Below are 27685 nucleotides of genomic sequence, written 5' to 3' on the forward strand. Positions count from 1 at the left end.
CGGCCAGCGCCGCGGCTCACTTGGCTAATCTTCCGCCTGCGTCGCCGGCACCCTGGGTTCTAGTCCCGGTCGGGGCGCCAGATTCTGTCCCGGTTGCTCCTCTTCCAGTCCAGCTCTCTGCTGTGGCCCGGGAAGGCAGTGGAGGATGGCCCAGATGCTGGGCCCTGCACCCGCATGGGAGACCAGGAGGAAGCACGTGGCTCCTGGCTTTGGTAGTGGCCATTTAGAGGGTGAACCAACGGCAAAGGGAACCAACGGCAAAGGAAGACCTTTCTCTCTGTCTCTCTCTCACTAACTCTCCCTGTTAAAAAAAAAAAAAAAAAAAAAGAAAAGAAAAGAAAAAGGCAGTGCAACGCCCTAAGCAGAAGATACAGGAGAAACTGAAGGGACCTCCTCAGGTGGCAGGCAGGCGCAGGGGCCACGGGGGTGTGCGGTGCCGCGGCCAGCTGCTTGCTCGGTTTGGGCAGACACACAGCAGACCCACCAACAAGCACAGCCAGGCAGAGGCGTGGCCCAGGGGCACAGCAACCGATCCGCCCACTGCCCAGGCCCGCTCACTGAGCTCATCTTGTTTCTATTTATCTGAAAGGCAGAGAGACAGAGACAGACAGACAGAGATCCTTCATTTGCCGGTTCACTCCCCCAGTGCCTGCAGCAGCTGCGGCTGAGCCAGGAATCAGGACCTCAGCCCGGGCTCCCCCGTGGGTGCAGGGAGCCGTCTTCTGCTGCCTTCCCAGGGGCGTTAGCAGGCAGCTAGATCAGAAGCAGGGCAGCCGGGGCTCGAACCTGTGCTCTGACATAGAATTCTGGTATCGCAGGTGACAGCTCAGCCTGCTATGCAACTACGCCAGCCCCGTGTTTTTCTCATATTTTATTGAAAACTCCAAGGAGATGTTCCCTTAGCATTTTGTCAGTTCCTATAGTGACTTCTTCCCGGACGCATACTTTCCCAGCAAGAGGAGCCCCTGCCAGGCTCTGTACCCCACACACAAGAGGAGTAAATTATTAGGGGCCACAGGTGCTTCGGCTTTGCAAGTCCAGTGCCAGGCTCCGGCACAACACGACCGGCCCCTCAACATCCACCCGCTCGGCTGAGAGAGGGGCTTCGGCACACCTCAGCCCATGTCCACGGAGAAAACGCAGCTGCATCTAAGGGTTGTCAGGCCCCCGCGCCGCTCCCGAGGGCGGCGGCTGTGAGCAGAAGAAAAGGCAGGTAACTGGTTAGCCTCTTCTGCGCAGACTCCTAATGCAGCCGAGTCGGGCGCCGGGAAGTACTTTCTCCAGGAGCGGTGAGTGCAGGATTTCTTCTCGGTTTTGCGTTCCTGTTTGTGAGCCTGGAATTTGTGAGTACCTGTGGATGAGTACCGTCTTTGCCTCAGTTGTAAATCGAGGAAAGATTTGCAATATTAAATAAAACACGTGGCATGTTCCTGTCGCTCCCCCTCTTCGTGGAGGAACGACACTAAGCCCTGCCTAGGTTTCCTATCCAAGTCACCGCACCATTATGTCGCTCCCCCTCTTCGTGGAGGAACGACACAGGACCCTGCGCTATTCTTTTGTCTGTTCGGCCCTCCCCGGGTTTGCTGCTGGTTCTTCCCGGGTTGGCTACCGTCCCTTCCACCTTCCCCACTTCCGCGGGGGAGCGCACACCGCCGGCCGGCTCTCTCGGGGGCTGCACAGGTGTTCCTTCAGATAGATGTTCCTGGTGCATGTTGTCGCTCTCCTCCTTTATAGTCCTCTTCCACCAATCCCAACTCTGCTACCCACACGCCGAGTACGCTGCTCTCCTCCAATCAGGAGCAGGTCCTACAGTTTATTGGTTGAACTGGAGGCAGCTGTGTAGAAGCTGTTTCCTCCTCTCCCAGCGCCATATTGTGGGAGAGCAGATGCATAGAATAAGTCTTAATTCCAGTAACTTAGTCTAGTCCGAGTTGCTCCCAGTTGCTCCCCACAGTTCCTTTCCAAAAATTAAAAGGTTTGGATTTATTGAAATGATTTTGATATAAAAAGCTGACATGAATTCTAATTTCCATTTTGCTTTTTGATTTAATTGATATTTCTCAATTTATTAACTTGCGAGGAAAAGAGACAGCGCACTTGCATCCATTGATTCACTCCCTGACTGCCCACAATGGCAGGGGCTGGGCCAGGCCGGAGTCAGGAGCCACGAACTCCATGCAGGTCTCCCCCGTGGGTGGCAGGGGCCCCATTCACTGAGCCACCCCCTGCCCCTCAAGGTCCCCTACGCGTGGAGGTGCAGCCAGGAGCCAGATCCAGGTGCTCCAGTGTGGGACGCAGATGTCCTCACTGCTCGCCTAAGCAGTCACTCAATATTTTAAAAGAAAATGGGCCGGCGCTGCAGCTCACTAGGCTAATCCTCTGCCTGCGGTGCCAGCACCCCAGGTTCTAGTCCCGGTTGGGGCGCCGGATTCTGTCCCGGTTGTTACTCTTCCAGTCCATCTCTCTGCTGTGGCTCGGGAGTGCAGTGGAGGATGGCCCAGGTCGTTGGGCCCTGCACCTGCATGGGAGACCAGGAGGAAGCACCTGGCTCCTGGCTTCGGATTGGCGCAGTGCGTCGGCCATAGCGGCCATTTAGGGGGTGACCAATGGAAAAGGAAGACCTTTCTCTCTCTCTCTAACTCTGCCTATTAAAAAGAAAGCAAATGAAGTTTGAGAAAACATTTGTGAAAAAATTGTTTTAATTTTGCAGAAACTTTTTAAAAAAAGATGTATTTATTTACTTATTTGAAAGGCAGTGTTACAGAGAGGGAGAGGCAGAGGCAGAGACGCAGAGAGAGAGATCTTCCATCTACTTGTTCACTCCCCAAATAAACACAATGGCCAGGGCTGGGCCAGACCAAAGCCAGGAGCCAGGAACTTCATCTGCACCTCCCTCGTGGGTACAGGGGCCCAAGCACCTAGGCCATCCTCTGCTGCTTTCCCAGGCACGTTAGCAGGGAGCTGGATCAGAAATGGAGCTGCCGGGGACTGAACTGGCACCCATATGGGATCCCGGTGCTGCAGGCAGTGGCTTAACCCATTGTGCCACAGCGCCCGGCCCAATATACACAGATTTTTGATGAACATACTTTCGCTAAAGAGAAAAAAAGATAAATAAATTTCATGGCATTATTTTAATTATTTATGAACTATGCATATCTTTGCTTTATTACTGATCCCAACATGGTCAATGCATCAACAGGGTACCCAGATATATGCAACAAGCATTAAATTCAAGGACAGGCATTGGATCTTCCAGTTAAGACATCGGTGTCTCTGGGGTGGCATTGTGGCGTAGTGGGTTAGGCCATTGCCTGCTACGTTGTCACCCCACGTGGGCACTGGTTTGAGTCCCAGCTGCTCCACTTCTGATCTGGCTCCCTGCTACTATCTGGGAAAGCAGTGGAGGATGGCCCAAGTGCTTGGGCGCCTGTACCCACATGGGAGCCCTGAAAGAAGCTCCTGGCTCCTGGCTTCAGCCTGATCCTTGTGGCTATTTCGGGAGTGAGCCAGCAGATGGAAGATGTCTCTCTCTCCCTCCCTCTCTAACTGTGCCTTTCAAAAAAAAAAAAAAAAAGACACCAGTGTCTCACATTGGAGTCCTGGGTTCAAATCCCAGCTCTGCCCCCAATTCCAGCTTCCTGCTACTGTGCACCCGGGGAAGGCGGTGATTGTGTCCCTGCCACCCATGTGGGAGAGCTGGTCAGAGTTTCCCAGCTCCCAGCTCCAGCCATTGTGGACATCTGGGGAGTGAACCAGCTGATGGAGCTCTCTCGTCTGTCTGTCTCTCTCTCTGCCTTCCACAGGGGAAAAAAAAAAAAAACAAATGAGTAAAAATATAACAAACGAATGCATAAATGTTTAGAAATTAAAACCAGCCATCTGCATTTCCAGCTGTTATCGATGGAGTCTACTTAGGTACCAGTCTGTTGGTGTAACTTGGGGACATCTGGACCCAGAGGCTGGGGCCGCATTGTCCTCTTGCCCCGAGCTGCACGTGCAGAATTCAGCCCTGGACCCCAGCGTGGGTGCGGACCGCGTCCTGGTGAGGTTCTGAGCTGCAGGGACTGAATTCCCAGGCTGCGGCGCTGGGCTCCGGCAGCCTCTCCAGCCCCGGCTCTCACCCTACAGCGGTCACTTCACAGTCAGCCGAGGCACCTGGAGAATCGTGGCCACAAACGGTACTCACCCAGCGGTCGCCGCAGAGTACCCCTCCCTGCTCCCCCAGCTTCCCATCCCAGGACGCCATGTGCTGGGCCACCCTCACTGCCTCCTCTCTGTGTGACGCTGCCCGTCTCTGTCAGAGGACCAGGTGGCCGCCAGCCGCCAAACTTCCTCTCTCCCACCTGTTTTTTTGCTACACGGGGTGGGGACTTCTCCCAGACTCCCCTGGTGACGACGATACTGGGCTGTTCTGGCCTCTGTGGGGAGGGCATGGTTGTCAGGCGGCGAGCCCGATGCAGACCATGATGGCAGCAGGTGTCAGTGCCAGCTCAGGCTTCTGCCCATGTTTACTGAACCTCAGGAGTGCAGGAGGGGCAAGCGGGCATCTGGGGCTCAGAAACAGCGAGTTCTGGGGCTGAATCCAGCGCAGACCCCACTGCCTCTGCACCGAGGCCTGGCCCCTGTATCATCCGCACCGTGTGAAGCTGCCCGGCCTCTGGGCCTGTGCCGCTCAAACTTCCTGCAAGAAGCTGAACTACTGCACTGAGCGCCCACTCCAAATGGGCATCCCCTGCTGCCTGCGGACAGAGCCCTGCGAGGCCCACCGGCATGAAAACGGCACAGGGGCAGGGGCTCCCCCCAGGCCCACCCAGCCCCCTGCTCTCTGAAATGAAGGGAGGGGGCAGACGGAGTAAGCGGTGCCCTCTGCCCTGTCCTGTCCTGCCAGGGGTCCATGGGCCGCCCACTTCCTCAGACCTGACTGCCAGCTTGCATGGTGCAAGTTAGCCCAGTCCAAGAACGTGATGACGTCACAGACCCGGGGTTCCAGAAGGCTTGGGTGGCCCCGCACTCCCACCTCCATAGAACACAGGATCTGTTAGCTTAGTGCACCTGCAGTGTTGTTGGGCAGGAAGAGGAGGCTTCTACCCCAACCGCCTTGCTGTGCAGACCCTCACGGGAAGCCCTGGGCCGCCTGGGACCTGGGGGCAGAGAGGGATGGGAGAGAGGTAAGTGGTGGAAGGGGGTGGGAAGGGGCTCAGTGGCACAGCTGGAGCCCCCTGTTGCCCCAGGGAACCGGCAGAACCAGGGTGGAGCTGGTGTCTGTCCCACTTTGCATCTTTGCTGGGCACTGGGCGCGGGGTCGGGGTCGTTTTCTTTGCTACACTGGGAACCCTGGGGGTGGGAGACTGGGAGAGGTGAGAGAATGGCACCAAGCTCAGGCTGCAGTGGCCGGAGTCTGCAGAGACAGAGCAGGAGGCCGGGGTGCAAGGGGGGGACGAGCCTGCCAGGGAGGCCGCGGTGGCCGGGCAGAAGCTGCAGGGCCCCAAGAGTGAAGTATCCCCGTCTCTGTTGTCGGGGCAGCGGTCAAGGTGAAGAACAGGGTCGGTTAGTCCATCCCCGTGCCCTGGGGCGAGAGGCCACGCAGCCCGGCCAGAGCACTGCCTTCCCGGGGCTTCCCCTCTCCTGCTGTCCCCGGGCCCATGTGAATGTTCACTGTCTCTCCCAGCCTCGGTTTGCCGTCTCTGGGGAGACTCCCTGGCCTCCCGCCACTCAGACGGAGCAGCTCAAGCTAGTCTAAGGCAGTTTCAGAAAGGCTGTTTCTCGGGCAGCACTTCGGCGGTGGGCAGAGCACCCCGCTCCGTCTGTCCTCGTCTGTCTGTCGGCTTGCAGTAATGGACTCGCAGAGCCCTGGCACCGTCCATGGGTTACCCCTGTTACCGTCAGTTATTTCCATGATCAAGTTACCCTCCCCCCAGTTACCCAGGAAACCATTAATTAGAGAGGGCACCAAACGCACAAGCAACACAAGGAAGAATCGTAAGACATGAACGGGTGTCATCCAAATTCCAAACTCTGGGCTTGGAAGAACGTCAAGGTGAAAGGCACCCCCCAGAGTGGGAGAAGATCCCCGCCAACGGCCTGATAAGGGCTTCGTATCCGGAAATACAAAGAACTCTCACAGTTCAGCCATTAAAAGACCAATAACTCAGTTACAAACGTGCACAGGGGGAAGAGATGTTCTCCCAAGATGCCCAGACCATCGATGGGCACCTCAAAGATGAGCCATTGGAAGGCATGAGGGAAATGCAAAGCCAAGCCACCAGGTGGCAGCACTTGGCACCCATTAGGAAAGCTCCGATCATAAAAAACAGGTAACAGCAGTGCTGGCAAAGACGTGAAGAAACGGGCACCCTCAAACACAGCACAGGACACTCTGGGGGACAGATGACTTCCGAATGTAAGCTTTGCACAGCACGACTCCAAAAAACTGACCAAAAATATTGCTCCCAGGCCGGCCACTGGGCATCCCTCGGAGCTGGCTCTCAGGTCCATTGGACATGTGCCACTCCCTATTTTGAGCACTTCTTGACTGTCTGGTACAAGATAGTCCAGACGTATCTCATGCCTCTTCCTGCTCGAGCCCAGGAACCTGTCATATTCCCAGTGTGCATTATTGTGGGGAGTGTGAAACCAGGATCTGGGCATTTGTGTCATTCCATGACCCCAGCTCTGCTAGGCAGGTATTAGCGAACCTTCCTTTTACAAATGAGGCACACAGAGGTCAAGTGTGATGGCCAAGGTCACACAGCAGCACCGCCTTTGAGAGCCGGCAGTGTGAATCCAGAGCCCTTGATCTTCACTACACACACTGGGTAGAAGTGAAGGCTCTTAAAAAAAAAAAAAGATTTATTTATTTACTCAAAAGGCAGTTACAGAGAAAAGAGAGAGGGGGGAGGGAGAGAGAGAAAGAGAGAGAGAGAGTGAGAGAGCGAGATCTTCCATCTGTTGGTTCACTCCTTGAATGGTTACAACAGCCACAGCTGGGCCAGGCTGAACCCAGGAGCCTGGAACTTCATCCAGGTCTCCCCTGTGGGTGGCAGGGGCCCAAGCACTTGGGCCAACTCCCGCTGCTTTCCCAGGTGCATTAGCAGGGAGTTGGATCAGAAGTGGAGAAGCCGGGACTCAAACCAGCGACCATATGGGATGCTGATGTTGCACGTGGTGGCCTAACCTATTATTTCACACCTGCCCCTGGGTTATTTTTAACAGATCACTCTTACTTGCTTTCTGAATGGAAACAAAAGAGGAGAACCTCCAGGGAACCCATCAGATTCTCCGGGGGGGGGGGGGGGTCTTGCCTTCGGAGAGAGCCAAGGGCCACACATCTGAGGACGTGGGGCTGGGAAAAGATTGGCCCCGGTGTGGCACGAGTTCCAGATGCCAGCAAAGTATGGCTTTCACCACCTGCTTTGGCATCCTCACTCCCCAGCCTCATACCCAAAGGCTGCCCAGAGCTGAGTGCCCGTGGCAAGAGAACCTACTGAGGACAGTATACAGGACTTGGCGTTTGCTTGTTGAATCTGGGAAATGGGTACAGGGAGATTCATGATTCTCTCTAAATGTCTAAAATTTTCTGTATTAAAACTATACACAAAATAACAAGTGAGAGAGGAGAGAGTGGAAAGAGCCAAGGGGTGAGCACTGCGTGAGCGAGGGATGCGGCCTCCCCAGCTCCCCCAGGCTCTCAGCGGGACGTCTGTGAGCCAAGACCCAGAAGCCGCCAGCCGCACCTTCTCCCTCTGCGCATGGCGGGGCCGCTACTCCTCTCCTGGGCCAGCTGCCTCCTGGTGGTGAACCAGGCCTTCATCATCCACCGCTGTGACCTGGCCAAGGTGCTGCATGAGCAGGAGCTGGAGGGCTTTGAGGGCTACTCCCTGAGCGACTGTGAGTGCCACCCTCCTCGCCTGGGCGTGCCCGGGGGGGCCGTCTTTCTCTCCCACTCCTCCAAGAAGCCTTTCCCAACACGGGCAGTCACTCAACACCTATTAACTGAGCACTTACTATGTACCAGGAACTGCTTCAGGTGCTGGGGCTACAGACCTATTAGAGTCCCTTCCCTCACAGTGTTCACACTCCAGGATTAGCGAGCCACAGTTAGCACATGCGTGTGCACGCACACACACACAGAGCTGCCTGGTGGTGACACACATGGGGAAAAAGGCAGCAAGGAGAGTGCCAGGCGATGCCATTCCAGGTGACACACGAGGGAAGGCCTCCCTGAGGAAGTGACATTGGGTAGCGCTGGATGCAAGAGGGACCTTGGCATCCCGCTGTGTGGGAAAGGACATTCCAGGCGCAGGGAACAGCCGGGGCCAAGCCTCCCTCCTGCTGCGTGGAAGGCCTGTCTCCCCTGGGCTCAGAACGTGTGCACACGGTCCCCCAGCACTCTCTCCCCTCATCGCGCTTTGTGGTCTCTGAAGGTGCACGTCTCCTTCTCGGAGGGCAGCACCTGTGTGTGGCCCAGCTGAATGTCCCTCGCTGGGCTTTGCACAGTTCCTGGCACATAGTAGGTGCTTAGAAAGTGCCGAAGGCATGGGTGGGTGGGTAGATGGAGGGACAAGAGAAGGCCCCGGCGCTACTAGCCCTCTGGCCCCGTTTAGCCCCTGGGGCCTGGTTCCCTGGTCCCGATTCCCCACCTCCCTCTCTCCTCCACCTCTGTTCTCACTGAGCTTGGTCCCCACGAGAGCCTGACCCTCTCCTCCCCATCCTAAGGGCTGTGCCTGGCTTTTGTGGAAAGCAAGTTCAACACTTCAAAGGTGAACGAAAACGCAGATGGCAGCTCTGACTACGGCATCTTCCAGATCAACAGCCACTTCTGGTGCAACGACTATCACAGCCACACAGAAAACTTTTGCCACGAGGACTGCCAAGGTCTGCCCAGGGCCCAGGCTGGGGCGGGGGGACGGAGAGGAGTGGCCAAGGTCTGCCCAGGGCCCAGGCTGGGGCGGGGGGATGGAGAGGAGTGGCCAAGGTCTGCCCAGGGCCCAGGCTGGGGCGGGGGGATGGAGAAGAGTGGCCAAGGTCTGCCCAGGGCCCAGGCTGGGCGGGGATGGAGAGGAGTGGCCAAGGTCTGCCCAGGGCCCAGGCTGGGGGGGTGGGGTGGACGGCCATGAGGACTGTCAAGGTCTGCCCAGGGCCCAGGCTGGGGCGGGGGGATGGAGAGGAGTGGCCAAGGTCTGCCCAGGGCCCAGGCTGGGGGCGTGGACAGCCACAAGGACTGTCAAGGTCTGCCCAGGGCCCAGGCTGGGGCAGGGGGATGGAGAGGAGTGGCCAAGGTCTACCCAGAGCCCAGGCTGGGTGGGGTGGATGGCCACGAGGACTGTCAAGGTCTGCCCAGGGCCCAGGCCGGGGGTGGGGGGAGCGCAGGCTCTGCTCACAGGTTTCCCTCCCCACCACTGCTGGGAATGCCCCAACAGGCATGGCTCCTAGAATCAGGGGATCCCTCACTAAGCAGAGGCCCAAAAGCCCACCCAGGTAGGAGATTCTGCAGAGGCCTTGAGCAGAACCCAGAAATGCTCTGAGCAGCCAGGCTTGGTAGAATACCCTCAGCAGCTGACATTCCTTACAGGTATAGCTCATTCCATCCATGCAGTAGAGACGATGACCCCCACTTTACAGATGAGCACACTGAGGCTGAGAGAGAACTAGCACTGAATGTCAGACGGATGGTCTTGAAGGCTCAGCTCTAACCATTGAGTGGTACTGCCTCCAGCTAATGGTCAAGTGCAAACTGCCCTTGTCAGAGCGGACCCAGGAGCCTCTGCCCCTCGCTGGCCTCCACGCTCTAACATCCCGGGGCTCCTCCGCCTTAAGAGTCCCCTGATCACACAGGACTTTCTGCCCCTCCTTCCCCCCGCCCCCGTCCCAGCCCCCCTGAGCTCCAGCCACAGTCGTAGGGTTGCCCCTGGGAGGGAGGCTTTGCTGGGCGGCAGAGACCCTTGCTTGGAGGGCCAATGTTGGACTCGCTCCCAGTCCCTGGGAACACTCACAAGTGTTCTTCTCCCTTTCAGACATGCTGAGCCCCAACCTGCTCTCCTCCATCAGCTGCGCAAAGAAGATTGTGTCCGGGTCAAGGGGCATGAAGTACTGGTGAGAGGACGTGGCGGGGCTAAGCTAGTGGGCAAATCCCCAAGGAGCGGCCGTGGGCGGAGACTCATGGGCTCTCCTCGGCAGCCGTCCAGACAAGTGTAGGATGGAGGTCAAACTTGGAACTCCGTTACAAGGCCTGGGGTATCTGCTTCCTCGATGAAACTCTTTTGGTTGCACTACCAGAAAACACTGTGAGCCCAGGGAAACGTGTTCTGAGCGGACGAGCTGTCTCACGGAGCCGGCCCTGGGGGTGCGGCTGGGCCTCAGGGGGAGGCTGGAACAGAGCTGGGGGCTGCCAGGAGCGTTGCACCCAGACTTCAGCTTCTCATGGCGCATCTGCTGCACTACTCCACAGAACTGCTTTCTGTGCTTTTAGTCCACGAGCCAGATACGAGGTGCCCCAAGTTTAAGGCTGAAGACCTTAGGCAACCACCAGCATTGCTAGTCCCAGGCCTACTTCCTGGAATGGAGAGTCTGATTGGTTTATCTTAGACCACATGTTCCTCTTGGATCCAATCAGCTGCAGGCATGGGAGGAGTTAAGCAATATCATGGCTGCCCTAAGGGCTGTCGCCATAACTGGCAATACCTGTATTTTCTATTAAAAATGTGGGGCTGTCAGCTCACCAACAGGGGGAGGCCACTTTTCTGAGCTTCAAACTGTATGTATGAATAGTGTAAATGGCTGTCTCCACAGGTGAGTGTGGTGACTGTGAGAGTGGGAGGAGGCAGGTGCTTTTCTGACTCAAAGCACCTTAAAGAAGAGACACTGGAGGCTGTTAGGGCTGAACTTTCCTGGAGGGGGAGTCAATGGTTGCCCAAGGAACTCCCAGCTCTGTCCAACAGCGCCCGCCCCCTTCACAGGGATACAGAGTGCAGGAGGAGAGGCAAATACCAGAGAGGAGGGCAACTGAAAGGCAAAACCACGGGCCCCACGGACCCCGGGGCGAGCACTGGGCGAGTCTGGGCGTTGCTCTGCGGAAGGCAGATGGTTAAGAACGGGGCCGTGTGTGTGGAGACGCTCCTAAGCAGCGAGTGAGAACCAGGTGTTTCTTCTCTGCAGGGTAGAATGGAGGCTGCACTGCGCAGGCCGGCCACTCTCCTACTGGATGACAGGATGCCGCCTGGGATGAAGCAGGGGGACCCGCGGGGGAGCTGTCCCAGGACTCCGGTCCTCGCCTGGGGATCCTTTACGTCTTCCCCTCTGGCCTCCACTTCATAGTCTTCTCTTTCCTTCCATTTACAAGAAACACTGCCCAGAGCCCCAGCAACAAACAGTTGTCTCGGGCTTCCTCCGGGCTCCATCCAGGCCCCGGTCCCCTGGTTCCTGTCTGTCATTTGCAAACCAAGAGGACCGTGATAAAGAGATTTCTGTTTTTGGTTTATTAAAACATTTCTTGTGCAGAGTGTGTTAATATTTTCATTATTAATTCCACATGAGCCTGAGCACCTAGTACAGGAGGAGTGTGCTGGGTGCTAGAAAAGGAAGGTGAAGCCTGTTGCTCTTGGGGTGCCCCTAGTCCAGGTGGGAGGCAGAGGCGTCCACAAACCCTACAGCGGGACGAAGTCTACTATTATGGCTGTGAAACAGATTTGGGAGCCAATGCCTCCAACACCAACTTTTTTTTTTTTTTTTTTTAAATAAGGGAACGCTCAGAAGTGGGGAATGGGTGGGGCTGAGGGTCTGGTATTGAGGTGAAGAAAGTGTGTAGAGGGGTTGCAGAAATGGGCCAGGTGCCAATGCTTTTTGCTTGCTTTGGGAGAATGGGCCAGAATCTAGATGATGAAAAAGGCTCCTCTGGATAGGATCTGGGTGTTTGGGGTGCTGATTTGGAGTAGAGCCTGCTTATGGACCAGGCAAAGACAAAAAGTGCACACAGCCACCATCAGTAGGGTCTGACTCGCTGAGCGGTTACCACTCACGCCTCCACCTCAACCGTAAGATGACGGACTGGACAACTCAGTGGCTCTCCAACTTGGATTTCGCAGGCCAACAAAATGTCAAAAGAAGTTAAACCTGGGCTGGGCATTTGGCCTCAGCAGTTAAGACATTGCTTATGGCAGGCGCCGCGGCTCACTAGGCTAATCCTCCACCTGCAGTGCCAGCACCTGGAGTTCTAGTCCCGGTTGGGCGCCGATTCTGTCCCGGTTGCTCCTCTTCCAGGCCGGCTCTCTGCTGTGGCCCGGGAGGGAAGTGGAGGATGGCCCAAGTGTTTGGGCCCTGCACCCGCATGGAAGACCAGGAGGAAGCAACTGGCTCCTGGCTTCGGATCGGCCATTTGGGAGGTGAACCAACACGAAGACTTTCTCTCTGTCTCTCTTATTGTCTAACTCTGCCTGTCAAAAAAAAAAAAAATTGCTTGTGATGCCCATTGCCCATGCCCCACACTGGGGGCCTGGGTTCAAGTCCTGGCTCTGCTGATTCCAGCTTCCTGCCAACGCACACCCTGGGAGGCTGCAAGACCGCTCGAGAACATGGATCCCGGCCACCCACGGGAGAGACTCAGCTTGGCCAGGCTCCTGGCCCCTGCCTAGCTCATCCTCGGCCATCACAGGCAGCTGGGGGAGCGAGCCCCAAGGTGAAAAGTCGTCTTTTGTTGGCCATTTTGGGTGGAGTTGCCTACTTATCCATAAGTCCATGCGTCTCTGCACCAGTTACCGCCCATAGGGAGGTCTTGGAACTGAGCCCTGGTTCTGTGTGATCAATTTTTTTAAATATTTATTTATTTATTTATTTGAAAGAGTTACACAGAGAGAGATGCACAGAGAGAGAGAGGTCTTCCATCCACTGGTTCACTCCCCAAATGGCCGCAATGGCCAGAGCTGAGTCGATCTGAAGCCAAGAGCTAGGAGCTTCCTCTGGGTCTCCCACATGGGTGCAGGGGCCCAAGGACTTGGGCCATCTTCTACTGCTTTCCCAGGCCATAGCAGAGAGCTGGATAGGAAGTGGAGCAGCCGGGCCTCGAACCGGCGCCCATATGGGATGCTGGTGCTTCAGGCCAGGGCATTAACCCACTGCACCCAGTGTTGGGCCTGTGTGTTCAATCGTTAAGTCCTTCACTGGTGTCATCTGGCTGAACCACAGCTGCTCCTTTTCATTTGAAAATGGAGTCGGTCTGGCCACCCTTGTTCGTGATTCACACACTGAGGACAGGTGGAAACCTCCTCAGAGATCCGGACGGGTCTGAGAATTACTATCCAGAAACCACATTCTTCAGGCCCCCTTCTGGCTCTGACAGTCCAGGACTGAAACAGGCCTTGGGACCCACTTTCCTTCTCAGTGTTACCCCGCGGGGTGGTCGATCACGACCCCCGGAAGACCCTTCTCGGGCACCACCAGCGCCCACGTGGGTGCCCTGTTTGGACCCATCCTGATTTCCCTGCAAATGTTTCCCCTCACTCTACCCCTCAACCCACGCCGGCCGGCCCGCACAAGCACCCACAGCTCGTCAGAATCACCTAGGGCCCCCCAGGGACTTCTTTGTAAGGATTTCCCGCTAGGCTGTCGGTGGCTTAGTGACTTAGCGCTAACCACCTGCTCTCCTTAGCGCGTGGAGATGAAGGGGGCTGCCATGAACAGGTGCGACCCTTCCGTCGTGTACGCCCACGCGTGGGGGGCTCTAACCTAAAACGCCCTCGAACAGAAGCACTGAAACCTGTCCGCCGGGCTAGGAAAGGAACGGACGCCGGACACCGCCGGACACCGCCGGACACCGCCCGGCACCGCACGCACCCCGAGCGGACGCAGCGTCGGCCCCGCCCCTCGGACGCGGCGCTCTTCGAAACGCGCGGGCAGGCCGTGCGCAGGCGCAGTACGGCTGGCGCCAGAGCGGAGCCGCGAGGATGGCGGAGGTGGTACCCTTTGCGGTTCCCACTGAGAGTGACAAAACCTTGCTGGTGTGGGAGCTGAGCTGCGGCCCCACGGCCGAGGACTTACAAGTGAGCGCGGGCCGGGGTGGAGGGTGCGGCGGAGACAGCCGCCTGGCCCCAGCGGAGACCCCGAGAGGGGCCTCTGCACAGCCGGCCCGCGGCGTCTGCAGGTGCTTCTCGGGGCTCAGGCTGTAGGAAGAAAGTGCGTTCACGAAATGAGAAGGCTCCTGGGAGGAGCAGGGCGGGGGCAGGCGGGAGGCGCAGCCCTGGGTGGGGGGCGTCAGGGTCCTGCTGGGGCTTACTCGGCGCGGGGCCACGCACAGCGCTCTCTCTTCGCAGCGTTCTCCCGGTTCGGCCTTCTGTATTCAGTGCGGGTCTTCCCAAACGCCGCCGTGGCCGGTCCTGGTTTCTATGCCATCATCAAGTTCTATTCCGCGAGGGACGCGCGCAGAGCCCAGGCGGCCTGTGACCGGAAGCTGCTTTTCCAGGAGACTCCAGTGAAGGTGGGTCCGAACGTGGAATCCCAGGCTCCGTGGCTGGAGAAGGAATTCCGTGAGAACGGGGTAGCATCTGTCGGCTCTCTGGCGGACAGAATGCTCTCGGGTGCACTGCTGCGCTGAGCCTGTGGTCGCTGGTTGTCTAAGATTTTTTTTGAAAGGAGAGACAGATCTTCCAAACACTGGTTCACTCCCCAAATACCTGCAACAGCAGGGTCTGGGCCAGGCGGAAGCTGGGAGCTCAGAACTCCATCCGGGTCTCCCATGCAGGTGGCAGGGGCCCAGGTGCTTGAGCCATCGTCCACTGCCTTCCCTGGCACATTAGCAGGGAGCTGGATCAGAAGCTGAGCAGCAGGACTGGAACCGGCCCTCAGGTGTGGGATACCAGCATCTCCAGTGTGGCTTAACCCACTGTGCCACAGGGTGTGTGTTTGTTTTAAATATTTATTTATTTATTCGAAAGGTAGACTCACAGAGAGAAAGAGAAATCTTCCATCCGCTGGTTCACTCCCCAATTGGCCGTGACAGCCAGGGCTGGGCCATGCTGAAGCCATCAGCTTTCTCCGAGTCTTCCACGTGGGTGCAGGGGCCCAGGGACTTGGGCCATCCTCCACTGCTTTCCCAGGCCACTGCAAAGAGCTGGATCAGAAGTGGAGCAGCCAGGACTCGAACTGGCACCCATATGGGATGGGGGCACTGCAGGCCAGGGCTTTAACCCACTGTGGCACAGCACCAGCCACTCCCCCAAATTCCTTATCTAGTTAATTATACATGTTCTTTTACTTTTAGCAAATACACATAGTTCTTATCTGTTTTGCCCTTTACAAATACAGAAAAGAGAATAACGTTTTAAAATCATGAAAAGGCCGAAGGTGCCTAAAAGAGTTCTTTTTCCAGTGTCATGAAGAAAGATGGTTGCTGGCAAGAATGTGGTCAGGTTAGTCAAGGCGTGAGCTGTCTGCAGCCAGGGCCCCAGAGTCCTGAGGCTTCCTGTCCAGAGAAGCCCCACTGTGACCCGGGGGCGGGGCGGCCTCCCCCGGCGCACTCAGCACTGACGAGTAGCCTCCGTGTCTCCTTCCCAGTTGCCATTGGAGAAAGGAATTTTAGTTTTTAATTTGCTCATTCACTCACTCGCAGACCATCAGTGCTCCTTACATGCCGAGAACTGTGCCGGGTTCTAAGAATGAGAAAAGAATAAGCTGTGGTTCCCTTGGGTACTGAGGAGCTTGTAAACTAGTGAAGGAGAGGATCCATAAACAAGTCTGTGGAGAATGAATGATGCTTTGCCTCTCTTGTACTTCTTGAATTTTTGTGACTATATGAGGGTCTTCAAAAAGTTCATGGAAAATGCCTGTTATGAAAAAATGTGATAACTATTGATTTAATTTTTTTAAACCGGGGCCAGCATTGCAGTGTATCAGATAAAGCTACCACCTCGGATGCTGGCATCCCATATGGGTGCTGGTTTGATTTTCAGCTGCTCTACTTCCAGTCCAACTCCTTGCTGATATGCCTGCGAAAGCAACAGAAGATGGCCAACTGTTTGGGCCCCTGCACTGTGGAGACCCAAAAGAAGCTCCTGGTTCCTGGCTCTGTTCTGGCCATTTGCGGAGTAAACCAGCAGATGAAAGATTTTTTTTTTTTTTTTTTTTTTTTTTTTTTGACAGGCAGAGTGGACAGAGAGAGAGACAGAGAGAAAGGTCTTCCTTCCTTTTGCCATTGGTTCATCCTCCAATGGCCGCCATGGCTGGTGTGCTGCGGCCGGTGCACCGCGCTGATCTGATGGCAGGAGCCAGGTGCTTCTCCTGGTCTCCCATGGGGTGCAGGGCCCAAGCACTTGGGCCATCCTCCACTGCACTCCCGGGCCACAGCAGAGAGCTGGCCTGGAAGAGGGGCAACTGGGACAGAATCCAGCGCCCCAACAGGGACTAGAACCCGGTGTGCCGGTGCCGTAGGCGGAGGATTAGCCTAGTGAGCCGCTGTACCAGCCGGTTAGCGGCTTTTAACCAGTGCAATTAAATCACCATGGAAAGGGGGAAAAGGAGCTCATAAAATTAAACTTACCTTCCCCTTCAGAGAAAAGTAAACGCCCAAGACCCTGCAGGGAGCTCTGACAGCTGCCCTCCGTCCAGGGCCTTCTGCCTAAACCGCAGTGGGGGATGAGTGGAAGCAGAGCGGCCCCGCCGCAATCCGGGTGGTTTTAGCGCTCTCGCGCTTTGTAACAGTGAACTGGGACAAGACAGAGACTCGCTCCTGTGCAGTTCATCGCCAAAGGACTGCAGGTGCCTGGGCTTTGATTCTGCAGTGCTTTTAAACTGTGCCCACTAAATGCAAACAGAAAAAGGAAGAAGTCTCGAAAGACCAGGAGAAGTGACACACACTTGATCACGTTGATTTAAGTAATTCACGGCATGAATCCTAGTCCTTGTTCTAGCAGTTCCATGGTGTGGCTTTGTTGGCCTTCCGCTGCTCGGCCGTGTCATTTGCTGATGGGTCATCTGGATTGGGAGCACGTCACAAAGCCTGGACCCGTGGCAGAGCCGTGGAACCTGCAGTGCTAGGAACCGCTTACTCTTCAGAATACCCGAGCGTCATTGTCCCAGCTTGTCTACAGCAGGAGGGTAAATGCTGGGCGTGGAGCCTACTTCAGGGGCTGCCCTTGGTATTCTTCCGGGAGGAACTGTTCAGGTTTAAAAGTTCCTGGGAGGCCAGCGCCGCGGCTCACTAGGCTAATCCTCCGCCTAGCGGCGCTGGCACACCAGGTTCTAGTCCCAGTCGGGGAGCCGGATTCTGTCCCGGTTGCTCCTCTTCCAGGCCAGCTCTCTGCTGTGGCCAGGGAGTGCAGTGGAGGATGGCCCAAGTGCTTGGGCCCTGCACCCCATGGGAAACCAGGAGAAGCTCCTGGCTCCTGGCTTCGGATTGGCGCGTTGCGCCAGCCACAGCAGCCATTGTGGGGTGAACCAACGGCAAAAGGAAGACTTTTCTGTCTCTCTCACTGTCCACTCTGCCTGTCAAAAAATAAAAAAATAAAAATAAAGTTCCTGGGGTCCTGGGGGCCAGCGATGACCACATAAAAATAGCAGGAGTTGCTCTCACCTGGTTCTGCCAGCGTTGCTGGGTGTTCTTGATGACCCTGTGAGACTTTGCTTCTTGGCTCACCCACAGCCCTATCATCTCCTTCTGCGGGGCTCCCGTAGTTGTTTTCATCATCCATGTTCACCACCAGAGGTCAGGGAAGTTTCCAGTTTTTTAGGGTCCCTGAAAATGATGCAGAAAAAGTACCGTGACTTAAAATAACATTTATTTAGGAATTACGATGAATGTAGTGCTTAAAATGTTTTTAGCCCATTTAATCTTCATAAACACTCTATGAGGCTGGCGCCATGGCTCACTTGGTTAATCCTCCGCCAGCGGCGCCAGCACCCCGGGTTCTAGTCCCAGATGGGGCACTGGATTCTGTCCCAGTTGCTCCTCTTCCAGTCCAGCTCTCTGCTGTGGCCCAGGACTGCAGTGGAGGATGGCCCAAGTCCTTGGGCCCTGCACCCGCATGGGAGACCAGGAGGAAGCACCTGGCTCCTGGCTTCAGATAGGTGCAGCACGCTGGCCATGGTGGCCATCTGGAGGCTTAACCAACAGAAGGAAGACCTTTCTCTCTCTCTCTCTCTCACGGTCTAACTCTGCCTGTCGGGAAAAAAAAAAAAAAAAGGCACTCTATGAAACCAGTATTGATAAATCTCAGGTATATCCAAAATGAAATCTTGGGCAGAGTGTGATGTTTGTGGGTCTGTTGCGGCTTTAGGTTCGTCTTGGCACCAGACATAAGGCAGTTCAACATCAGGCCCTCGCCCTAAATGGCTCCCGATGCCAAGAGCTGGCAAACTACTACTTGGGTTTCAATGGGTGGTCAAAAAGGATCATCAAGGTAAGCACCGTAGGTTTTCTTTTGACTAAGCACACCTGCTTCCACGTTGTAGTCCTGGACTTTAACCAGGAGGACTGAACCGTGAGGTGGGAGGAGGCCTGCGATGCCGTCTGCCGTTAGGGCAGCTGGCTGTGCTTGTGTTTGAGCTGGCCTGCCACCTAGGATTAACTGCAGTCCCGATCACTTGGCCTGGTGTTTCGTAATTCATGTGATGTGTAGTAAAAACGGTTGTCTGTGTCTAGTAATTCAGTGCTGAATGTTACTTGATTTTGAAGCAGTAGTGGTGTGGGTGAGGGGGATGACTGGTTTGTTCCAGGTCCTTGTCACGCGCTGAGATATGCATTCTAGAGGCTGACACAAATCAGGTGCACCACATGATTTATGTAAAAGGTGAAAAAGCGAACACACACACACACACACACACACACGTGAGCAGGGCTTTCTCCACACAGAGAAATACCCGTCATGAATGGGCGATGGAAATGGGCCTGAAGATTTGCCCGAAAGGAGAAGGGGTGGGGGAGAGGAGACAGAACACCTGGCAGCCCCTCCGGCTGTAGTCTGGGGCTGAAGAAAAACCCCCTCCCAGTTGTTGGTCTCCTTTATGAGCTCGGGGTGGTGCCTCTGCAGGCGTGAGCCTGCCTAGGACTTCCGTGGCGCCTCCACAAGTTCTACAGGGAGCTCAGTATCCACGGTTTCATGGCATCTTCTCCCCAGGTCCCAGGAAAGGGGGGGTTTTGACTGGCAGGTGGGTGAACGGAACTGCGTGTGGGCATGGCTGGCAGATGCCTCCGACTCCCGCCCTCCCCTCCCCTCCCGAGCTGCCTGTCTAGTTGTATCATTAGGACACCTCAACTGTTCTGTTAACTGGAGTTTACTTCTTATCTCTGACCACCATAAATGCTGAAGTTAACATGATCCTGGGAAGCGCCTCTCATGTAAAATTCTGACAGCTGCAGGAGCTCTCCGCCCTTGAGGAGAGGGAAAATGAAGAGACCGCGCGGCGGCTTGCGGAGCGGAGCCTGAAGGTCTTCTGTGCCTTGGAGGTGGTGCTGCCATCCTACGAGTGCTCGAGTCGTGGGGTCGGCGTGGCCGAGGAGCCCCTGGATACGCTGCAGGAGGAAGGTCTGCTCTCCCTGTGTGGAGGGAAAGTCTTCTCTTCCTGAAACTCACCTTCGGGGCTAGCCTGTGGCACAGTGCAACTCGTGACACCAGCATCCCCTATCAGAGCGCTGCTTTGAGTCTCAGATGCTCTGCTCCCGTCCAGCGCCCGCTAATGTGCCCGAGTGCCTGGGCCCTGCCGCCCTGCTGGGAGACTGGATGGGATTCCTGCCTCTGGCTTCAGCCTGGCCTACACCTGGCTGTGCAGACATTTGAGGAGTGAGCCAGCTGATGAAAGATCGTGTGTGTGTGTCCCCGTCTCTCTCACTGTGCCTGTGTGTGTGTCCGTCTCTCTCTCACTGAGTAAATCAGTCTTTTCTAAAAGATGCACCTTTTTAGATCCATGTCAGGCCCTCCCTCCGGAAGTCCTAGGCAGGTTTTTGCCTTGTGTAGTACCTCACCGAGCTTTAAACTAATTCCTGAGCTGACCACATGCCAGGAAGCTTAGGGAGAGATAGGAAATAATATTTTCAAGTTTTTGGTTAAGAATTTGCTTAAGCTCTTTTTTTTCCTTTCTTTCTTTTGTCTTTCTTTCTTTCTTCTTTTTTTTTTTTTTTGGTGGACGACAGCAGCAGCTTTATTCAGACGGACACGACCCGCTGCTGCAGCCCAGCTTCCGCCTGGTGCCGGTGCTGTCGGAACTGCAGCCGCAGTAGCCGTGTGTCCCGGTCTTCGTGTCTTTGTCCAGGTTGATGTAGACCTTCGGGTGGCCGAGGGCCCCGCCCCGCCGTCACGGGAGATCACGCGGCTCTCCACACTACTCACAGGCTGCTCCGCTATCAGGTCCACGGCAGAGTTCTCGTTCACCTCCTTTTGACGGCCGACAAACCGAACTCTCCTGTAGTCTTTGTCATCGTAAACCTGGCCGGTGTGCGTGACCTTCTCTCCTGTGCTCGAGACTTGCACCCGAGCCCCCGTGCGCCCCGGGGCAAGAGCACCAGCTGGCGGAAGGTCAGCGCCGCTGCCATCTTTCCAACTGACCCTTGACCCCTTAAGCTCTTGTATAAACACTCAGCTCTTTGTCTATTCTTGGAGGGGCATGCATAGGAAGAGTCAAATCTGTGTACCTAGAAAGGGTCTTCCCATTGATACTGATTTTGTTTTAGACTCCATGGCCCCCAAGGGCGGCGCTGTGGTATAGCGGGTAAAAGCCACCGCCTACAGTGCTGGCATCCCATATGGGTGCCATTTCGAGTCCTGGCTGCTCCACTTCTCTCTCTCTTTTTTTTTTTTTTTTAAGATTTATTTTATAGGGCCAGTGCCACAGCTCACTAGGCTAATCCTCCGCCTGTGGCACCAGCACCCCAGGTTCTAGTCTCGGTTGGGGCGTCAGATTCTGTCCCGGTTGCTCCTCTTCCAGTCCAGCTCTCTGCTGTGGTCTGGGAGTGCAGTGGAGGATGGCCCAAGTGCTTGGGCCCTGTACCCACATGGGAGACCAGGAGAAACACCTGGCTCCTGGCTTCGGATCAGCGCAGCACACCAGCTGTAGCGGCCATTTCGGGGGTGAACCAACGGAAGGAAGACCTTTGTCTCTCTCTCTCTCTCTCTCACTGTCTAACTCTGTCAAAAAAAAAGAAAAAAAATTTAAAAAAAGATTTATTTTATTTATTTAAAATACAGAGTTACAGAGAGAGGTCTTCCATCCATTGGTTCACTCCCCAGATGGCTGCAATAGGCAGAGCTGCGCTGATCCGAAGCCAGGAGCTTCTTCCAGGTCTCTCACAGGGGTGCAGAGGCCCAAGGACTTGGGCCATCTTCTGCTTTCCCAGGCCATAGCAGAGAGCTGGATCTGAAGAGGAGCACCCAGGACTTGAACCAGCGCCTATATGGGATGCCAGCGCTTCAGGCCAGGGCATTAACCTGCTGTGCCACAGCGCTGGCCCCACTGCTCCACTTCTGACCCAGCTCTGCTGTGGCCTGGGAAAGCAGTAGAACATGGCCCAAGTCCTTGGGCCCCTGTACCGCATGGGAGACCTGGAGGAAGCTCCTGACTCCTGGCTTCAGATCAGTGCATCTCCAGCCCTTGTGGCTAGTTGGGGAGTGAACCAGCAGATGGAAGACCTCTCTATCTATCCTCTCTATGTAACTCTGACTTTCAAATAAATTAAAAAAAAAAAAAAAAAAAAAAAAAAAAAGAATTCATGGCCCTGGTCTTGGGGGTTTTAAGTCAGAGAGAGGCAAGGATGTTAGCAAATCGGGTAGAGCAGGCTCCCAGGGCGATACCCAAGGAGCACCTCCGTGTGTGCTTTGAGTCTTTGTCACACAGTCAGGTAGGGTCTGTGCAGGCCTGGCTTCAACTGGTCACATTGGAATCTGGGTAATGTGAGACTCAGGTGCCCAGGTCCCACCCTGATCTCCCCAGATCTCCCTTCCAGTACGCCAGGAACTTCCGGAATAGATGGGAAGAGTGATCCTGGGCCCTACAGGATGTCCCTGGAACAGAGCTGTCCACCCGTCCTTTGTGCTGTGCCTGCCCCTGGGCACTAAGATAAGGAGCTAAGAATCGTGGGTGCATCTGCGTGTTCTGAACATGAAGTAATTATCACTGATCCACTTCTGGTTGGCTCTAGGACCATTGTTGTTCCTTATGAAGAAGAAGACAGCCCAGAACCTTGCCATTCAGAAGGCTTTGTCAAATGCGTTCCAGAAACTGTCGATTGTGGTTTTAGGTAAGACTTTCTTGATCGTCCTCAAAGTGCTCCAGTTTCAATGAACAAAAAACTCATCTTGAAAAGTTGATTGGGTGAAAATACTATCTGAAACACTCTGTTACATTCTTACTTACTGGATTGTTTCACAGCAGTGGTCTTAAATTAGTTCTTTGTGACATTTGTGAGAAAAACGACCGCAGCTATTGTTGCCCCCAGTTTATAAATGTAGAACAGTTCGCCTCAGCTCACACTGAACGCGTCTGATCCAGCTCTGGTTTCCTGGTCGCTTACAGAATAGTCACTGTAAGCTTCGGACACCAGGGTATGCGTCCTAACTCTGCCTCTGGGATTTTTTATCCAGCTTTCAGTTTTGTCCCGGAGAGATCTGAAGATATCTAATCTCTGTAAGTATAATCTCTTGTATCTGTAAAACAGGGTTAGCAGTTCAGCCCACCCTCTGAAGGATGTTGCAGGAGTAATGAGACGATGAGTATAAACAGCTTGTATCTGGCTGCGTGGTAAGCTGATAGTATGTGTGAGCTCTCACTCTCCTGTTGCTTTCTCTCTGAATTGATAGATAAATAAACTCTGCTGAGGAGAGAATTTATTAGATTCTCTTCTCTGAATCAAGAATTCAGTTTCAGTCTTCATTTGTGACCTGGACACTGGGCAAGTATAGTTCTAATCAGCTGCTTTCATGTGAGCCGTGCACGTGGTCCTGCTGTTGAATGCCATTGACTGCGATCCCTGTTGGGTTCTACCGCGGTGTACATGTTACAGGCTGTACCCAGTAGAAACTTGATATTTTCGCAGAGTCCCTGAATAGGATTGCTCTCATGCTTCACAGTCCTAAGGCTTACAGATACAGAAGTCCTTGCTAAGTTATCAGAGATTCTCCCCCTTCCTCTCTTCCTCTGAATCTCTTAAATCCCAAGTTATCAGAGGTGGCCCTGATTGGCCTAAACCTCCAGTCAGGACAGCCCTTCCAGGAGAAGTCTGGCCTCCCTGTCATCAGGCAGAATTCCCATCACTGTAACAACCTTTAAGAACCAAACGGAGGTGACAGTGGCAGCAGCGGTCATATTTGAGGCCTGGGACGGTGAAGGGTTTAGCTAGGGGGCTCTGCGCCTCCGCTGGCACTGACACTGCTCCCCGCTCCTCCTGCCTGGCAGTGGCCTTCGTGACTGTGACCTCCTGCTCCGCACTGGTGCTGCGGCTCATTGCCACGCTCCTCTTCTTGGCCTTCCGGCACTTGGCCGCGTGTGGTGAGCTGAAGACTGCAAGAATCCTGCGAAGCAGTGCACTCCCTGAACCCTCTTGTACTTCCAGAGCAGCTCATGGAGCTTTGCTTCTGCATCGTGCTGCTTGGTGCAACAGAGTGGCCTGCGCTGCTGGTCTCTGCGTGCCCCTCTTGGCATCCCACATCTGGAGGTGTACGAGTAGACCAGTGATGAGTGGGCCGGGACTCTGGCCCCACAGCCATCACAAATGCAGATATCCTAATGTCCTCACACATTGTCAGAAAGAAGCATGGTGCACAGTAGCTTTTTATAGCATTTTTTTAACTCCCTGAACGGCGTGAGCTACGCTCTGTGAGCTCTTAGAATAACACACGGAAAGATTGGTCCAGTTAAGTGCATGCAGAAGGCCATGCGGTAAACCACCACATGAAGGGATTCCTTCCAGCGAGAGTAGGCTACAGAAGCTGACCATTCACTTTAAAAAATGACCTCTTATTTTTTAAATAGTGCCATGTTTTTGACTTCTGGAAAGGCTGTTTACAAATGTTACACTCAGATAAAGAATTTAAATGGAATTACATATGAAATAATATAACATTACCCCTGGTGCTGACAGGTTTGAACTTGGACTCTAAGGGACAGCCGTAACCCTCTGAATGATTGCATCGATTACTGACTGGCCTTAGTCCACTGGGAGCTTTTCTTTATAGGAACTTCTAGGGCTTATTTTGGTTTTATTGAAATGCCTTTTTTTTTTTCAATAGGCAGAGTGGACAGTGAGAGAGAGAGACAGAGAGAAAGGTCTTCCTTTTGCCGTTGGTTCACCCTCCAATGGCCGCCGCGGCCGGCACACCGCACCGATCCGATGGCAGGAGCCAGGTACTTCTCCTGGTCTCCCATGGGGTGCAGGGCCCAAGTACTTGGGCCATCCTCCACTGCACTCCCTGGCCACAGCAGAGAGCTGGCCTGGAAGAGGGGCAACCGGGACAGAATCCAGCTCCCCGACCGGGACTAGAACCCAGTGTGCCGGCACTACTAGGCGGAGGATTAGCCTAGTGAGCCGCGGCGCCAGCCTTGAAATGACTTCTAATTATAAATTAGCTGTAGCTATCAGGTGCTTCTGATGAACTAAAAGTGTACATCTGGGGCTCAGCAGGTTAAGCCACCACTTGTGACTCCAGCATACTGGGAGTGCCAGTTCGAGTCCCTGCTGCTGCTTCCTATCCAGCTTCCTGTCAGTACACCTGGGAAAGCAGTTGATGTCCCAAGTGCTTGGGCCCCTGCCATCTATATGGGAGAACCAGATGGAGTACAAGTTCATAGCTTCAGCCTTCCTGCAGTGCCTTTAGCGCAGTACAATTAAAGTCTGAAATTAAGACTTTTTTTTTTTGGACAGGCAGAGTGGATAGTGAGAGAGAGAGACAGAGAGAAAGGTCTTCCTTTTTGTCGTTGGTTCACCCTCCAATGGCCGCCGCGGCCGGTGCACCGCGCTGAACCAATGGCAGGAGCCAGGTACTTATCCTGGTCTCCCACGGGTGCAGGGCCCAAGCACTTGGGCCATCCTCCACTGCACTCCCGGGCCACAGCAGAGAGCTGGCCTGGAAGAGGGGCAACCGGAACAGAATCCGGCGCCCCGACCGGGACTAGAACCCAGTATGCCGGCGCCGCAAGGCGGAGGATTAGCCTAGTGAGCCGTGGCGCCGGCCAAGACTTATTTTCAGTACATGCTTTTAAAGATTACAGATAACCATTTCTTAAACTTACTGTCATTAAAACAAAAAGAACCAAAAGTCTATGTTGTTTACCTCTCCCTAATAGGCTATGGTATGCCTTGAATACACTGTACACTCAGCACTCCTTAGAGCAAAAAAAAAAAAGATTTATTTCCTTATTCAAAATGCAGTTACAGAGAGGCAGAGGCAGAGCGAGTGAGAGAAAGGTCTTCCATCCACTGGTTCACTCCCCAAATGGCTGCAACAGCCAGAGCTGCACCGATCCAAAGCCAGGAGCCAGGACCTTCTTCTGGGTCTCCCATGTGGGTGCAGGGGCCAAAGCACTTGGGCCATCTTCTACTGCTTTCCCAGGCCACAGCAGAGAGCTGGATGGGAAGTGGAGCAGCCGGGACTTGAACTGGCACCCATGTAAGTGCCACACTGCAGGTGGTGGCTTCACCTACTACACCACAGTGCTGGCCCCTCTAACTTGCTTTTGAGGGGAGTTGTATTGTCTATAAAGTATGTGAACCAGGATCACCCAATGAAATGCTCAAATGCTCTCCCCAAAGCTTTGCTCATTGTATCTGGTGGAAGTTTGCTTCCCAGGGTGTCCGCAACTGCCTCTGGCTTGTAATATGAAGTGTGTTAGTTCCAGGGCTTCTATCCCAGATTTGAATTCACTTTGACCCCCATCTGATACCTGGCTGTGTAATCATATTGTGATTGAACATTTTTGTTTCCACATTTTTTATTTATTTATTTTTTTATTTTTTTATTTTTTGACAGGGAGAGTGGACAGTGAGAGAGAGAGACAGAGAGAAAGGTCTTCCTTTGCTGTTGGTTCACCCTCCAATGGCCGCCGCGGCTGGCGCGCTGCGGCCGGCGCACTGCGCTGATCCGATGGCAGGAGCCAGGTGCTTTTCCTGGTCTCCCATGGGGTGCAGGGTCCAAGCACCTGGGCCATCCTCCACTGCACTCCCTGGCCACAGCAGAGAGCTGGCCTGGAAGAGGGGCAACCGGGACAGAATCCGGCGCCCCAACCAGAACTAGAACCCAGTGTGTCGACGCCGCTAGGCAGAGGATTAGCCTAGTGAGCCGCGGCGCCGGCTTGTGTTTCCACATTTTAAAATTTCTATATAATTATTCCTTAGTGTCTACCTCTAAGATCACATAGTTCTTTGAGCCAAGCATAATTGATATGTCATGCATTCCTTAAAGGTTAAAAACTGGTGTGGAGGCCAGCATTGTGGCGTAGTGAGTGGGGCTGCTGCCTTCAACTCCAGCATCCCATATGGGCACCGGTTCGTGTCCTGACTGCTCCACTTCCTATCCAGCTCCCTGCTCGTAGCCTGGGAAAGCAGCAGAGGATGGCCCAAGTGCTTGGGCCCCTGCCGCCCATGTGGGAGACCTGGAAGAAGTTCCTAGCTCCTGGCTTCAGCCTGGCCTGGTCCTGCTGTTGCGACCACTTCGGGAGCAAACCAGCAGATGGAAGATATCTCTGTAACTCTGACTTTCAAATAAATAAACCATTAAAAAAAAAAAAAGCCTGAAGTGAGAGGTGAAGAAATTTCTAGGAAAATACTCTTTCTGCTTTTATAAATCAAAAATGTGTTTCATTGAGTGCTACAATTGTACCCAGGAAGATTTAGGGGCCAGCATTATGACACAGTGTGTAAAACTGCCACCTGGGATGCCAGCTTCCTGTATGGGCACCAATTCGTGTCCTACCTGCTCCACTTCTGGGCCAGTTCCCCGATAATGGCCTGAGAAAAGTAGTAGAGGATGGGCCAAGTGCTTGGGCTCCTGCCACCCACGTAGGAGACCCAGATGAAGCTCCTGGTTTCAGCCTGGCTTAGCGCTGGCCTTTGTAGCCACTTGAGGACTAGGCCAGCAGCAGCGGATGGGAGATTGATCTGTCTCTGTAATTGCTTTTTGAATAAATAAATAAACCTTAAAAAAAAAAAACAAAACACTGAATTGACCCTTGTTAACTTTGTTATTGCAGAAAGTGGTAAAATAGCCGTGGAGTACAGACCCGGTGAAGAGATCCTAGATACCGGAAGCGAAGAAGAACTACACAACTTGATTGAAGTATGTGGAGATGAAAGCTGGAGTGTCACCTAGCCCCGCCTGTGCTGCAGCCCCACCCCCACTTCCTTGCGGTGGAAAATCACAGCTTCCAAGGTTTCACCACAAAATAAACAACGTGGCCGCCAGCTGTGTCCCTGCCGTGGCCTTCAGCTCCTTGTAAGGTCATTTTAATTGCCATGGCTGAGCCACCTATTTCCATGATGCACCTGATGCCATGACCCTTGGGCCGGGAAATGGGTGGCACACAAGCCCTGCCGAAACTGCCCTCTATAGGGTTGGTTAAGCTCTGCCCCAAACCCACCCCTGTGCACAACTCCAGTGCCCAGGGATGGCCCTGAACCTCGGAGCGTGCAGCTCGCTCTTGAGCCTGCCTGCGCCCCTCCCGAGCGTGCTGCTCTCCGTCTGCGTGTGAATAAACCTGCTTCTCTGCTGACTTTTTTCCT

At 54.5% G+C, this 27685-nt stretch overlaps 2 protein-coding genes across 10 annotated transcripts; both read left to right on the forward strand.

Annotated features, from left to right (window-relative positions):
- Window positions 1-360: 360 nt before the first annotated feature.
- Window positions 361-11488, forward strand: LYZL6 (lysozyme like 6). Of its 2 annotated transcripts, XM_089316895.1 has the most exons (5): window positions 361-1289; window positions 7678-7890; window positions 8719-8877; window positions 10017-10095; window positions 11158-11488. In XM_089316895.1, the coding sequence occupies exons 1-5, from the start codon at window positions 1247-1249 to the stop codon at window positions 11225-11227; spliced, it is 564 nt and encodes a 187-aa protein (XP_089173021.1). In that variant the 5' UTR covers window positions 361-1246; the 3' UTR covers window positions 11228-11488. The 2 variants fall into 2 exon arrangements, with proteins under 2 accessions (XP_089173021.1, XP_089173022.1); XM_089316896.1 differs by lacking the exon at window positions 7678-7890.
- Window positions 11489-13834: 2346 nt separating this feature from the next.
- On the forward strand, window positions 13835-27675 carry RDM1 (RAD52 motif containing 1). 8 transcript variants are annotated; one of them, XR_016223562.1, is made up of 7 exons: window positions 13836-14033; window positions 14288-14467; window positions 18261-18383; window positions 19343-19508; window positions 20233-20495; window positions 22115-22213; window positions 27157-27675. XR_016223562.1 is itself a non-coding variant. In XM_089316897.1 (6 exons), the coding sequence occupies exons 1-6, from the start codon at window positions 13938-13940 to the stop codon at window positions 27273-27275; spliced, it is 783 nt and encodes a 260-aa protein (XP_089173023.1). In that variant the 5' UTR covers window positions 13835-13937; the 3' UTR covers window positions 27276-27675. The 8 variants fall into 8 exon arrangements, 5 of the variants coding, with proteins under 5 accessions (XP_089173023.1, XP_089173024.1, XP_089173025.1 ...); XR_011383443.2 differs by having other exon boundaries at window positions 13838-14033; window positions 19337-19508; XM_089316897.1 differs by lacking the exon at window positions 20233-20495 and having other exon boundaries at window positions 13835-14033.
- The last annotated feature ends 10 nt before the right edge of the window (window positions 27676-27685 follow it).

Source organism: Oryctolagus cuniculus, chromosome 17 (assembly GCF_051225735.1).
Source record: "Oryctolagus cuniculus isolate XC-2025 breed Fujian yellow rabbit chromosome 17, ASM5122573v1, whole genome shotgun sequence".
NCBI classification, from domain to species: Eukaryota; Metazoa; Chordata; class Mammalia; order Lagomorpha; family Leporidae; genus Oryctolagus; species Oryctolagus cuniculus.

Bases quoted from the DNA above. Each gene is read 5' to 3' on its own strand.
- LYZL6 (XM_089316895.1), top strand. From the start codon at position 1,247: ATGCAGCCGAGTCGGGCGCCGGGAAGTACTTTCTCCAGGAGCG. The intron at 8,878-10,016 runs GTCTGCCCAGGG...TCTCCCTTTCAG, and splicing joins TTGCCACGAGGACTGCCAAG to ACATGCTGAGCCCCAACCTG. The intron at 10,096-11,157 runs GTGAGAGGACGT...TCTTCTCTGCAG, and splicing joins TCAAGGGGCATGAAGTACTG to GGTAGAATGGAGGCTGCACT.
- RDM1 (XM_008271634.5), top strand. From the start codon at position 13,938: ATGGCGGAGGTGGTACCCTTTGCGGTTCCCACTGAGAGTGACAAAACC. The intron at 14,034-14,287 runs GTGAGCGCGGGC...GGCCACGCACAG, and splicing joins CCACGGCCGAGGACTTACAA to CGCTCTCTCTTCGCAGCGTT. The intron at 19,509-22,114 runs GTCTGCTCTCCC...GGTTGGCTCTAG, and splicing joins GGATACGCTGCAGGAGGAAG to GACCATTGTTGTTCCTTATG.